Source organism: Barbatula barbatula (genome assembly GCF_947034865.1).
Source record: "Barbatula barbatula genome assembly, chromosome: 24".
NCBI lineage: Eukaryota > Metazoa > Chordata > Actinopteri > Cypriniformes > Nemacheilidae > Barbatula > Barbatula barbatula.
In genome coordinates this window covers 15042275-15056032 of record NC_136787.1, presented here as the reverse complement: position 1 = coordinate 15056032, position 13758 = coordinate 15042275, and the positions used below count along the sequence as shown (strand labels likewise).

At 39.2% G+C, this 13758-nt stretch overlaps 3 protein-coding genes across 4 annotated transcripts; 1 reads left to right on the top strand and 2 right to left on the bottom strand.

Annotated features, from left to right (window-relative positions):
- Window positions 1-516: 516 nt before the first annotated feature.
- On the top strand, window positions 517-6223 carry smad9 (SMAD family member 9). 2 transcript variants are annotated; one of them, XM_079448620.1, is made up of 7 exons: window positions 517-907; window positions 1893-2502; window positions 2590-2847; window positions 3298-3408; window positions 4114-4335; window positions 5056-5312; window positions 5451-6223. In XM_079448620.1, exons 2-7 carry the CDS (start codon window positions 2091-2093, stop codon window positions 5592-5594), a joined length of 1404 nt encoding a protein of 467 aa, XP_079304746.1. In that variant the 5' UTR covers window positions 517-907; window positions 1893-2090; the 3' UTR covers window positions 5595-6223. The 2 variants fall into 2 exon arrangements, with proteins under 2 accessions (XP_079304746.1, XP_079304747.1); XM_079448621.1 differs by having other exon boundaries at window positions 577-907; window positions 3301-3408.
- On the bottom strand, window positions 6027-8123 carry rfxap (regulatory factor X-associated protein). The gene is made up of 3 exons (XM_079448622.1): window positions 6969-8123; window positions 6695-6805; window positions 6027-6560 (listed from the first exon to the last, which is right to left on the bottom strand). The coding sequence occupies exons 1-3, from the start codon at window positions 7320-7322 to the stop codon at window positions 6465-6467; spliced, it is 561 nt and encodes a 186-aa protein (XP_079304748.1). The 5' UTR covers window positions 7323-8123; the 3' UTR covers window positions 6027-6464.
- sertm1 (serine rich and transmembrane domain containing 1) lies at window positions 8112-8444 on the bottom strand (the record flags this gene model as incomplete). The annotated part of the gene is made up of 1 exon (XM_079448623.1): window positions 8112-8444. The coding sequence occupies one exon, from the start codon at window positions 8442-8444 to the stop codon at window positions 8112-8114; it is 333 nt and encodes a 110-aa protein (XP_079304749.1).
- Window positions 8445-13758: the final 5314 nt, after the last annotated feature.

The following is a 13758-nucleotide window of genomic DNA, read 5'->3' as shown; positions in this document are numbered from 1 at the left end:
TTGATCGCACAGAGTTCTTTATTGGAAACGCATCCCACTGTCAGAGTCATCTGATCAAAGAGCGCACTAAGTATGCGGCCTGTCATTATTAGGAGTATTGTTACGTTCCCCTGCAGTTGTTGTAAACTGAAAATGTCAAACTTCTAGACTCTCTGTCGCCATCCTGGCTTGCGTCATTAACTGGACAAGTCACGGTACTCACACAATCGAAATGTATCCATCCGCACTGAGGAGAAATAGATCTATCGATAAGTCTTTGGCGCTCGGCCAATCTTGCACCTTGTGTTTTCAATCTTACAATGGCTGCTTATATCCACTCTCCTTTAACTAACGTATACAACTGTTTTAAATTCATAAAACGAGTAGGTTATGTTAAGAGAAACTGAGTGAGAAAACTGATAACATCTGGGCTTAGTCCCACTTCCAAACGACTTTTTTATTACATCGTTCCGTGCCAGTCTTGTAGAAATCTGTCACCCATGACTACAATAAATGACCAAATTATAATTGGTGCCCAGACGCGATAACTTTCACTTTGACAACTTTCACAACAACTCGTCTGACTGTGTCTTCTAAACCTGAAAACACCGCTTCCCCACAACGACCTGTTTTCTCTCTGTGAGTGACCCTCAGTCCGGGCTTTTGAATGGGACGGTGATGACCCCTGTGTGTGTGTCTGTCTGATGTCCTGGGAGAGTTCCAGCAGGGCTGCGGATGAATTCCGCACTTAGGCGCAGAGGCTCCAGTCTGGCTGACGCCGCGGCTCTCTGCTGCCGGAGCGTCGCGGGTTCCATCCAAACTCACGCGCTGTACACCTCCAATCAGGACGTGCGGCTGGAGCGCGCCAGCGCTCTCGGATTTATCCTCCTACTACTACGCGTGTTGTTATAAGACTTGTCGGGCGAAGGTAAGAAAAATACAGTTTATTAACAATTCTGCTGATATTTACATATTTATCATTCAAGCGACGTTTAAAGAAAGTTTAGTAAATGGGTGCTGTATGCCAAGTGTCTCTATTTGCTTTTCCCCACTGTGCACTTTATTCTTGTTCTCTACATGTTAAACTTGTTGCTTCATGCAAAGACTCCGCGTGAGTGTTGGGATGCGGAGTAAACATAGTTTGTTATTGACACTTGTCGTGTAGTGCGATACATCGTGACAGTTGTGTGTAACTGATGTGTTAACGCTTCTATCTTTAATTCTAAGGAAACAAGAAACGAAAACAAAAGAGAGTTGGAGTGAAGGATGTGTATGTGTGCGTTTGCGGGGGAGTTTAGGTGATTAAGTCTATCTCAGCACTCAGACTCACAGACGCCAGTTTCATAAGGGCACACTGCCTTTGAGAACACACCAGACCCTTCATTGATCTGCTTTTCTGTGCCTTTTCGAAACGAAAGAAACATTCATTCACATTTGTTTCAGAACTTCAATATAATCTCAATGTAATTGTTTGGTGTTATCTTTTCTGTTGAATAAGCGCAGGAATATCTTCAAAAACACTGTTTGGATGGAAGCAGACGTCTCTGGTTTCAAATGCTCATACAGCATTGATTTTTAGCGGATCGTTTTTTGCAGAAAGCTTTGACAGGAAAGGGATATGAAGAATAGGTGAAGTGCGGTGAGAAACAATAGCCTACAGTAGGACCTGTTGACAGCAAGAATATCTGCAATTTCTAAAAGAAATTGCATCACAGTAATAATATCTTGGGGGGAAATTGTCTACAAGTTACCAGAATGTAGAAGTCTTTATGGTCATTTAGATTTTTGGAGTGAAATGTGGACGTGCGTTTGCGAGATTGACCCAATATTATGTGTGCTCTTGTGTTTGTTTTATATAGCATGACCACTATCTCTGTCCGCTAATAAAAGTCTTGACATTTTTCTTTCACCAGATAAGAACTCCTTCATCTGCTGACTCTTTGGCTGAAACATCACAGTCGGGAGGGAGGTCTTACTTCCTAATCCCGGCGCTATCTTGGCTGTAAAGAAATAAACTGGGACTCTTGTTTTCCAGAGCAGAAGTGATTTAAAACAGATCTCTCTTGTGTGCCCCAAGCTTTGTGACAAATCCAGTGTCGCCCTTTCCCACAATGCACTCCAGTACATCCATCACCTCCCTGTTCTCCTTCACCAGTCCAGCTGTGAAAAGACTATTGGGATGGAAACAGGGAGACGAGGAAGAGAAGTGGGCGGAAAAGGCCGTTGATTCTCTCGTGAAGAAGCTCAAGAAGAAAAAGGGAGCTATGGAAGATCTGGAAAAGGCTCTGAGCTGTCCCGGCCAGCCCAGCAAGTGTGTTACCATTCCTCGCTCCCTGGACGGAAGGCTGCAGGTGTCCCATCGGAAAGGTCTGCCGCACGTCATCTATTGTAGAGTGTGGCGCTGGCCGGATCTTCAGTCCCACCATGAGCTCAAAGCTCTGGACTGTTGCGAGTTTCCATTCGGCTCCAAACAGAAGGAGATCTGTATCAACCCGTATCATTACCGGCGCGTGGAGACACCAGGTATGAATGTGTTACCAAACCACGTCCTTGTTTTCTTTTTCTGTTTTGTGATTTTATTCTCAAGTTTATGTGCTGTCTGGTTTGCAGTGCTGCCGCCAGTTCTTGTGCCACGTCATAGTGAATTTAACCCCCAGCACAGTTTGTTGGCGAAGTTCAGGAATGCTTCCATACACAACGAACCCCTGATGCCCCAGAATGCCACTTTCCCGGATTCCTTCCCTCTGATTCCGTGTAGCTCCTTTTCTTCATCCCCTTCCAGCTCTTTAAACCAGTCTCCCACTACACACAGCTACCCAAACTCCCCCAGCAGTGGGACAGAGCCTGGGAGCCCGTACCACATCACAGGTGCATTTTAAAAGTAATTGATTTTAGTGATGAATGTGCATTCAATTTCTTTTACTATTTCTTAAAGGAATAGTTTACCCTAGAAATGAAAATGATTTCATCCTTTATTCATCCTCATGTTGTGTTGTTCAGAACCTGTGTATGACTCTTTCTTTTGTGGATCAAAAAAGATGTTGAGAAATGTCTTTGTGATTTTGTGTCCATACAATGGATGTCAATGTTGTTTGGTTACCAGTGTTCTTTAAAATATCTTCTTTTGTGCTCCGCAGAAGAAAGGAGGTCATACAGGATTAGAAAGACAGTAAATAATTCTAGAATTTTTCTTTTAAGATGAACTATCCCTTTAAGCAATTCATTCGATTAACGTAGCTCTGTTGTCAAAATAAGTATTAAATAAAAATAACACAACATCTTAACATTAACTTGATTGTTTTCGATCAATTTGCACAGCAGAGACCCCTCCTCCCCCCTATAGTATGATGGAGACCCCGTCTACAGAAGACGTGAAACTAGGGGAGCCATCCAACCCCAATAAACTCATTCTGTCTGCCCCACATAGAGGTAAGACACCTGCTCTGTATATGTGTATAATATACTTACTATGCAATATATACAGCCAAAAAAATAAGAGATCTCTATATTATTTTCAGTTTTCCTGAATTTACTATTAATAGGTATGGGTTTAGAAAAAAAATATTCTTTTTGTTTTATTCTGTGAACTAGTAACAATTATTCTTCCAAATTTCAAATAAAAATATTGTTTCTATTTGCATTTATTCGCAGAAGAAAAACTGGAGAAACAGGTCAATTTAACAGAAAAGATGCTCTGTTTTATTAGACCTCAAATACTGCAAAGAAAACAAGTTCATATTCACTTTTAAGGAATATAACAATAATATTTGTACATAGATTTTTTTATGTACATTTTGTTTTCACAGTTTTCATGTCTTGTCATGCTGTCACTCTTTCACATTGCTGTTGGTCACTCCTGAGGTTGAATTCAACAGACACTGGACTGGAATGGCCAGAGCATCTAGAAATGCAGATTAAATGAAATTATGAAATGGTCTCTTAATTTTACATACTTAGAAAACACAAACTGTGAAAAGTGCCAGTTGTATACATAGGTAGCAAAGCTAATTAATAATAAGGGTTTAATATAAATGTGATTCAATATAATGGTCTTTTGTTAAAATGTATTATGAATATGTAATTTCGCTTAAATGCTATTTCATGAATGGCACTATGATGTTTTGTTTGGAGCAGATTTGAGGCCAGTGTGTTATGAAGAACCGGAGAATTGGTGCTCGGTGGCATATTACGAACTAAACAACAGGGTGGGCGAGACGTTCCATGCCTCCTCCAGAAGCATGCTCGTGGACGGCTTCACCGACCCCTCCAACAACAAGAATCGATTCTGTCTCGGATTATTATCCAACGTCAACCGAAACTCCACCATCGAACACACCCGCAGACACATAGGCAAAGGTTAGCCATTTTCTTCTACATTTATTTGTGTCTTTTATGCTGGATGTGAAATACACAGAACACACAGTGTAATCCCCTGTTATTGCAATTCCGAGAGAAAGTGAAGAGACAGCTAGACACTGTTTTTGTCGTTAGTTAGTGTTGGAAAATCGATGTGCACTTCAGAAGCCCAGAGAATGAGTCAACACTATCCAAATGTTAGCTTTTCTCAGGATGCAGGATCAGCATCCCTGTGCCAATGTTAGAAAGACATTAAGTGTTGCCATAGGTTGCAACCGTGACTGGGAAGTATGCGAGAACACACACACACTGGGTAGAGCTGGACAGAGGCCAAGTTTGAGGTTCGTCTAGTGTTGTAAGTGATTCTGTAGGGAACAAATGCCAAGAACAGTGGCATAATCCAGACCAGGGCAGTTTTGGAGAATAAGTTTTTTTTTAAATTTCCACTTGGCATGTGATAAACATGTTGACTGTTGAGAATTAAGCAATGACATTACTGGAACTTTCTTTATTATTACCAGTGTTTGTTCAGAGGTTTACGGTTCTGGTGAACTATTTTTTATAAAAGCCACTCTTCAGATCTTTTATAATTCGTCATTTGTATTTTTCTGTGGAGCTGTAAAGTCTAAATATGTTTAAAAACGTATGCATCTATAGGAGTCATACAAAGAACAGAACAAATATTTGTACACTTGAACATTTTTCTCGCTTGGTTTTTAGGTGTGCACCTGTATTATGTCGGAGGTGAGGTGTACGCGGAGTGCCTCAGTGACAGCAGTATTTTCGTACAGAGTCGGAACTGTAACTACCAGCACGGTTTTCATGCCACCACCGTCTGCAAGATCCCAAGCGGGTGCAGCCTCAAGATCTTCAACAACCAGCTATTTGCGCAGCTGCTGTCACAGTCAGTAAATCACGGCTTCGAGGTGGTGTATGAGCTCACCAAGATGTGCACAATCAGGATGAGTTTTGTCAAGGTAAAGACCATGTGCTTTTTGCATTTGGCGCCTAGCAATACCATAGCATCCACACAAAATTGAGAAAAAGCATATAGCGGTGCATTACAGATATGATTTTACAAGGAATTCTGGAAATAAATAATATATTTTTCGCAGGGATGGGGAGCAGAATATCACCGTCAGGATGTCACCAGCACCCCCTGCTGGATAGAAATCCACCTGCATGGACCTCTGCAATGGCTAGACAAGGTTCTGACTCAAATGGGATCACCACACAATCCTATTTCTTCTGTGTCCTAATGCATTAGATGCATTCATGGCCAACTATCCAGAGGAACAGAACATATAGTCTCCAAATGACTTTAATAGATACAAAGGCACACATAATTCTCTTTATCTTGAAAATATATGTCATTTCAATGGACGTTAGAGGTACAGGTAGGGTGAGCCAGGAGGTTTGCATTGTAATATGCTGTTAAATAAACACTTGTGTTGTAAGATAACTGTTTTAATAAAAATAAGATTACTGCTTCAGTTTGTATAATTGAGACAAATTAACTTACTAATAAGAAGCCAAAGATGGAAAATGTGTAAGCAGACAGGTACTCATTTCAGTGATGTTTGTCTGGCTCAAACATGCCTACTCTCAGTGTTATTTAGTTTAACTTGCGTAAGCGATCTTGTTTTTGTAATATAAACATTTCCTCCTATTCTTGCCCGTTTTGTTTTTTTGTGACAAATGCATAAACCAAATGAATAGTTTTTTAATAAAATCTTAAAAGCTAAAATAAAGTACTTTATTGGTATGGATGGTTATAAAACCGAGACCAGGTTAGCCATTTACACAGGATCAAAAAAAACTTTATTTGATCACTCTTTGTCAATTTCATCATTTTAAAGGCTAAATAAAAAGACTCTACATGTAGCACAACAGAGTGGTTGTTCAAATACATTTTGACAAACAGTAGATTTATCTGATTATTTGTCTGCTGATATCAAACAGCTTCATGATTAGACCAGTACTTAAGATCAATCAGATCATTCATAAAATATCCATGTTCTCCACACCATCCAATGACGCTGCAGGTCACAGATGCTGACAGTCCCCATTTCAAAACACAATATTTCCCATTTGAAAAGTTTGTGAAACATGATTGCACTTGATCCTCTTCAGTAGTCGGGCCGGGTTTGCGTGCGGTTCTGTGTGGTCAGCAAACGTTGTTGCTGCTGTAGAAAGCTGGTAACTTCTGGGCTCCTCAGCAGAGACTACAGCCAAGAACAACAGAAAGGGGTCAATTAAAATGACAAGAAAGATACTGCTAATGTACACCAGAAGACAAGGTACAATAATGCCAGTTACTATAGGCAAAACGAAAAAAAAAACGTTTTTATTGACATACCAGCCTCTTCTGATTCAACACCTGCTCAATGAGGGAAGGTCTGGCTGGTCTATCTCCAATGGTACCCAGCCGTTGCTTGGTAACAGAGACTGGCCTCTCCTCCGAACACTCCTAGGAAACAATTAAAGATGCAAAAAAAAACAATAACACAAAACATATCAGATCTAAAAGTAATATATAGTTTCTGAATTTGGTTATAACTTAAACATCAAATATTAAAGCTTTACGGTAAAACTATTATTCCAAAGTTCCAGCTTGTCCACAAACGTCTTACATCTAATTTTCCAGATGACATGGCCTGGTCGCTTTTCTTCTTCTTATATTTGTCTTTGTACATTTTGTTGCGGTGTTTTTTACACATCCACGGTTTCCTGGCTTTGGCCACCTGTGTGGTAGTCTCCGTGCAGCCGTCATAGGTGCAGGTCTTCGGGACATTCTCGCTCTCTCCGGAAGTCTCGTCGTCGTTGAGCTCCTCCGGGCTGCCCGCGCCGTCTCTTGCGTCGCTCTCGTCGCCGGGGTCGTCAGCGTCGTACGGTAAGTTCTCCGGGTCTGACGGGGTGGTTGTGCTGCTCTCCGCGGGTGCGGCGGTTTGACCGTCCTTTCCCGTAGCGTAAACGCTGTCGCTCATCGTGACCGTTTACAGTAAGATCCCAAACTGTCATGCGCTTTGTTATTGTTTGTTTTCAGGTGAAACGATCAGATCCGTTTGTGGACCCGCACAGTTATCTAGTATTAAGTTAAATTAAAAAAGTTGAATATGTTAAAAACACAGACTCGGCGCATTGCAGTAAAGGTTAAACATTTAGGACATGATCTCGGAATGACCACTGTCTAGCCACTATGCGAATGAATAACGCCGTGATGACGCCACCGAGGAAAGACGAGACTCCACTGTATGATCAGATGCTATGGCGCCTTCTGGTGGCTCCACACAATAGCACAACTTACTTTTCATACAGTAAGTTCTATTGATTTTTTTGCTTTTTAAATAAATATGTTAGCCTGAAGGATATCTAAAAAGAAATAATAATTGAAAACCTCGACAAAAAGCGCATTTAGAAGATTTAACCGGTCAAAACCTCACTTCCTTTATCGTTCTGAACGTCGACAGCTTCTCATCAGGTTTGTTGTTTTTTGTTAATTTGCATTTTATTGACAGTACTTTTTACAGAATATAATGTACATGCACAATATATATTTTTTTCAAAATTTTTAATTTAATCCATTAAACTTTCTGTCTGTGCATGTTAAATGGAATGTTTTCTAAATTATTAATTGGCATTTAAAAATATGAAATAAAAAAATATCAACACACAGGAATGATATATACTAAGTAGATTACCTCTAAAATATATTTTTTTATATACTTTTTAAAAGAGAATACGTTTACAGATGTGTGTGACTTGCTGTCTGTCTTTTAGCAGGACAGTGATGACACGGTTGATCTTTGTGAGGAAATGCTGCAGATCTCCATGTTAGTGAAGGAGCTCCCTGCTTCACTGCTGCATTCCGGGAATGTAGAACTGGAAGAAATGATGTTCTTCAGCCTGTGCAGAACGATGATTAACAGGGTAAGCAGGAAGAGCAGCAAGCTGAGGAAGATGGAGATGTAGACATACACATTCGCAGTCCGGCTATATGACACAGTGGCCGCCCCTGTAGAAACAGATGTAGGGCTGAACCTCAGGAAACTCTCACTGTTAACTTCTGTGCCGTTAATCTCATCCACCGATCCATCAATACCAGACATCTCTGAGGGATTTGGAAATCTACTGAGTACAGACAGTGTAGATATTAATAACAGATATATATGAAATTGTATTGTATAATACATACTCAGTTAAAAATCTCAATTTTTTATGTTATTACATTATATATATATATATATATGTACACAGTATATATTACAGATTTTAGATAGGGTAGATATGGAATAATGGAATGGTTTAGAGACACAACTCAGTTATTGAGAGCGTTAATAGAAAATATTTATCATCGCATAAATACCAAACAGAATGTCTATTTTATTTGCATGTGTATTTATTGATCCCCTGGAGTGTTTTAAAGTTATATTTCTATTTCAAACTATAATAGTCCCAGTCAAATTCTAGTATGACACTCCAATCCCAGTCAATACCATATTTGTCAGGCCACTAGAGTTCATGGCATACAGTAGAGCATATGTTTCTTTTCTCTCTCTCTCTCTCTCTCTTTGATTCATTCTGTTATCGTTTAATAAAGCAACAACAACAACCAGAACACTTAAATACTTCAGATTGAATGTGAAGAGGATGATAATCACTTTAATTATGCTTTTTGTATCCAAGCAACATGTGTATCAGTAGACTCATAAACTGGTGGGTGTTGTTATTAGGGCCACGGCTGGTCCATTAGGACTTTGGGGTGGTCACAGTGGCTCAGTGGTGCACACTGAAGGTCACGCCATTGTTTACGGTGCCTGCATACTCAACTCATAAATAATAGATTGAAAGGCTCTTGAGTGGGAAAATGTCACAACCTTTTGAATTCAAAACGGCGAATCTTTTGTTTGACAGGCTGTCACTATCAAACCGGAACACAAAAAGTGTACCAATTTATTTTCCTTTTTCACGTCTGATGTTGTATTTTTCTGTCTTTGTCTTTTCAGCTTAAAGCAGGAAAGTGTAGTGTCTAAAACAGAAAGCTGTCAGTTGACAGGCAACGATGCATGATTCACATTTAGCTCTCACGAATTTCCCCTGAGACGAGCATAATTCAGCCGAGGTCGCCTCAGGTGTGCGAGTATCTTTTTCATTTAGCTGTCAATTCATAAGAGAGCTCACGAGTCGTATTCGCATCAGTTTCTAAATGAGCTGCGTGTTTGCTCTCTGATTTCAGTGCGCCATATGCGTCGCCTTTTTATTATGCATCGTTGATCTTAATCACAACAGGTTGATTGAAGAATCTAATTTACATTTTAATTTGTATTAATAGTAGGATGCAACCGAGCTAACAATGTTTGGTTCCCCAAATATTTTTATAGGTTTTTTTTATAATGTTAACAAAATCAATCATTATTTTTAGTTTAATTTTAGGGACATTATTATTTGATTAAAAATGAATTAAATACCAACTTAAAGTCACCATGGTGATTATTATAAATGATTTATCCGTGCACACCATTATTTTTGTTTATTCATTTTCACTTGTAATCTTTAATCAAAAACGTTGAGCTAGTGTGTCCTGTCCCCCCTCTCTACAACAACTCTTCACCACATGACGTCAGCAACAAAAAAGAGGTATACTATACTGACTGTCCAATGTATTTTAAGCCCTCCCCTTCAGGCCCAATTTACAACAAACCAATCAAAAAGGGAAGGGCAAATTAGAGACAAACTCTTTAATCAACAGTCAGCTCTGCTACAAATCCAAGTTAACTACCTTTAATGTTAACCCCAACAGCTTTTCAGTTTATGAGTGTGGTATGAATCCATAAGGAAATTTACATCAATTGTTTACTCCTGTGATTCGCCCGTCTCTGTTTGATGCACCTCCACACTTTTCCAGTTCCAATAGGTAATTTCAGTCTCCTCTGTAATCTCTGTTTATAGACTTCATTACAGGCAAGGTTGTAGAACTGGAATGTGGCCATTAAGAAAATGACACTCAAACAAAGAGTTCCACAGAAGATGTGAATGTATGAGGGGAGTGGGGGGTTGAAGAGATGATGGAGAGACAGACAGAGAGAGACATTTGTCACTGGAATGTCTGTCTGATGACACAAATGTGTGTCTGAAATATTTATATGACTGCTCGCCATAACTTATTATCAGATGTTTTCTTTTTAAAATCTGTAGTGCGGTTACAGTTTATCTCACAATCTCACATTCAATCATTTCATATAAAATAGTGTTGTAATGAATCTTTACATAATATGCATTAATAATTTAGCATTATTTAAAATCACTTTTTTATAAAAACAATTACCCAAAATGAATCAATATCGTTTTGATCAGTTTTTTATATTCGCTAATAAATACTCAGAGTTGAGCTCTTTAACATTCAAATAATAAAACAAAACGTAATAATCATTTTATTCATGGCACAAAACACAGTTTATGCAAAAATCCAACAGACAGCAATTTATCATAATTTGTACTACATTGATAAAATAACTACTGACCTTTCTTACGCAGAAGAGTGTCGTCATACTAAACCACACAGCGATCCATCGCTCTCATAGTCCTGCTGTGAATTCCTCAATTGCTTTTCTTAAACTAAAACATACGCACAAATGCCAATTTTGTTTGTATTGAGGGCTAAAGAAAAAGATCTCTGAATGTGTTCGGTCTGGCGCACCGAGTCTGAACAGTGGGCTGGATACCGACTGTCCAGCTGTTGTACTTGAAATTCCCCCTCCCTCTTTGCTCCCTTTCATTCCCATCATCGCTCTCTCTCTCACTTTCTCGCTCCTCTCTCTCATCTCAATTGACGTAGTTTACCTTTCTTTACTTGCAGATTGTTCTTGATGTACGTTTCAATAAAAGAGAAAAACATGTTTGATCACCATTGTACAAGGTCGTGAAGAACACTCAAAAGCTGACACATTCAGCCACGTTTTAATGACTATAATTAGCATTTCAATACCTTTGTGATATTACCTTGTCGTGCAGATGTTTTTAACACCGGGAACTAAAGGAGATCGCTCTCGATATGTCTGACCGCAGTCCAATCCGAGAATGGATCCTCGGTGCCGTGCTTAGTCATTCAACTGACAAAACGAATCATCACCCTCATCAGCATCACAAGAGGATGGACCTCTCACGTTGCAAACATCAGGCTTTATTCTCATATGAAACGGCAGCCAGCTCTTAATAATATGAGCTCTCAGTGAGACCTTTAGCCACGCAGGGTGCATTGTGTCATGACTGGTCTGTTTCCTAAATCAAGCGTGAGATCTGTAGTTGAATTGACAAAATAATTAATCCTGTTTTCTGCATTTTTACATTTAAACACACTTACATCGCATCTTTATTTTGTTGAATTGCAAATATGAAAAGAAGTAGCCTACTGATTTGATAACACAGTTGGTGAAACATTGGCGATCTGGCAAGCTGTGTGTCACAATGACTCTCTCTGATAAAATATTTTTATCTCGATTTTGATATGTCTTTCTACAGAGACTGTGGAGCAGGCTGTCACATGCATGGAGTTTTGGATGCGAGCGGTGGGGCAGAGCTATGAATGTCAATAGGACAGATGCGTTGTGCCTCCTGGGAACGTCTTATCTTCTCAGTTCTGTGCACTGAAGATGGCAATCTCCTTTAGATTCTGGATCGCCGTAAACCAAATCTCTGTCTGGACTTTTATTGTTTTGTATTTTGAATTATTGTTTTTTGCACGTTCCATTCATTACATATTCATATTTACCCATCTCTCCTGGCCAGCAGATCCATCAGAATATTATCGTCTAATAAAATTGACAAAGAGGCAGAGGACACTCTATTCCTAGACACTCCAGACGGGTGCTACTCCAGTTTCATCTCAAAGGCACGTTAGGAACGTGGGTACCATTCTTAAACCCCGCTGTGCATGAATCTGTCCTTTGGGCCTTCATAATTGTTCCAGCACTGAGGCACATGAGTGAATGCTGTTGGATTTTGATAACGACACCGCCATTTTTCTTCTAATCCATAAAACCGCATAAACCAGAAAAGGTTTATTCCCTTGATGCAAGCGATTCGGCCCAGCTTTGGTGTGTCTAGTCCCACGGCGTGCAAGTGGGTCAGATTTTAACACACACCGGTCGACTCATGAGCAGCCTGAACCGTTTTGATTAGACTGTGTACTTACTGCAGGGGAAAGGGTTGCATTGATAATGAATCACACGTTAACCCGCCGTCTGCTCTAGTGGTTTCGGCAAAAATGTCATGTTTAAAGAAGCTTTGTGGCAGAAAAAGGCAACATGTCAATCAGGATTATCCCTTGCAATACTCTGAATGCTTGTGAAGGTTTACACAGCAGAGCATGTCAGAGTAGCACTCCATGGAGAGCGAATTCTCCTTTTCCATTTTTTTTCGCCCGCTGAGATGGTGCTCTTTGAATAATAATGCAAGTCTCAAAGGTCTGTTTGTATGTCTCTGACAACTTTTATTCTATCATACAACAGGCATGAAGATTATAAACATTTCAATAAGAACTAAGAAATTAATTAAATTAATTCAGCCCAAAATAAACTTACCCTCATGTCATTTCAAATCTGTATGACTTTCTTCTGCAGAACACAAAAGAAGACATTTTGAAGAATGTTGGTAACCAAACAACAATGGCCCCATTGACTTCCATTGAATGGACACAAAAACCACTCAGACATTTCTCAAAATATCTTCTTTTGTGTTCCACAGTGGAAACAGTCATAAAAAATATTGTATTGACATGAGGATGCATAAGTGATGACAGAATTTTTGTTTTGGGGTGAACTGTCCCTTTAAGACAGATTTATTTCAAGCTCTGATGAATGCTGACCAGTACAGTCAACAGATCTGCAGAGGCCATTTCTATTCTAGGTATTATGTTACATTAAATCCACTGAGGGGTTGTGTTTGACCCTTACTCATAATTTAATATAAATTTCCTTCTTTGGGTTTTCATTTATGACATCATATCATTAGCATGGCTGTCAAAAACATATGTTTTGCAAGTGACAATCTCTCTCTCTCATATATACAGTGTGTGTGTGTATATATATATATATATATATATATATATATATATATATATATATATATATATACTTTAGATACATTACATTTTAAGCTAATTTAAGATTAAGTGAAAATTCATCCAAGACTTAAAAAGTCTCCCAGTCAAATCAGTTGCTGATTTGTTTTATCACCCATATGTTTTATTTTATTCTACATTAAGCTCTTTACACCCCACAAGAAACTTGCCATTGACAGTTTACAGCATATATGAATATGAAAATGTATTGTTATACTCCAGCTACCTGCAGATTGTCAGCTGCATTACATCAAGGTAATGGAATGGCAAGGGCCCAATTAAATCTGCCTCATAGAACCCTTCTG

Bases quoted from the DNA above. Each gene is read 5' to 3' on its own strand.
- smad9 (XM_079448620.1), top strand. From the start codon at position 2,091: ATGCACTCCAGTACATCCATCACCTCCCTGTTCTCCTTCACCAGTCCA. The intron at 3,409-4,113 runs GTAAGACACCTG...TGTTTGGAGCAG, and splicing joins TCTGTCTGCCCCACATAGAG to ATTTGAGGCCAGTGTGTTAT. The intron at 4,336-5,055 runs GTTAGCCATTTT...CTTGGTTTTTAG, and splicing joins CCGCAGACACATAGGCAAAG to GTGTGCACCTGTATTATGTC.
- rfxap (XM_079448622.1), bottom strand. From the start codon at position 7,322: ATGAGCGACAGCGTTTACGCTACGGGAAAGGACGGTCAAACCGCCGCA. The intron at 6,806-6,968 runs GTAAGACGTTTG...ATTGTTTCCTAG, and splicing joins TGTCATCTGGAAAATTAGAT to GAGTGTTCGGAGGAGAGGCC. The intron at 6,561-6,694 runs GTATGTCAATAA...TCTTGGCTGTAG, and splicing joins TGTTGAATCAGAAGAGGCTG to TCTCTGCTGAGGAGCCCAGA.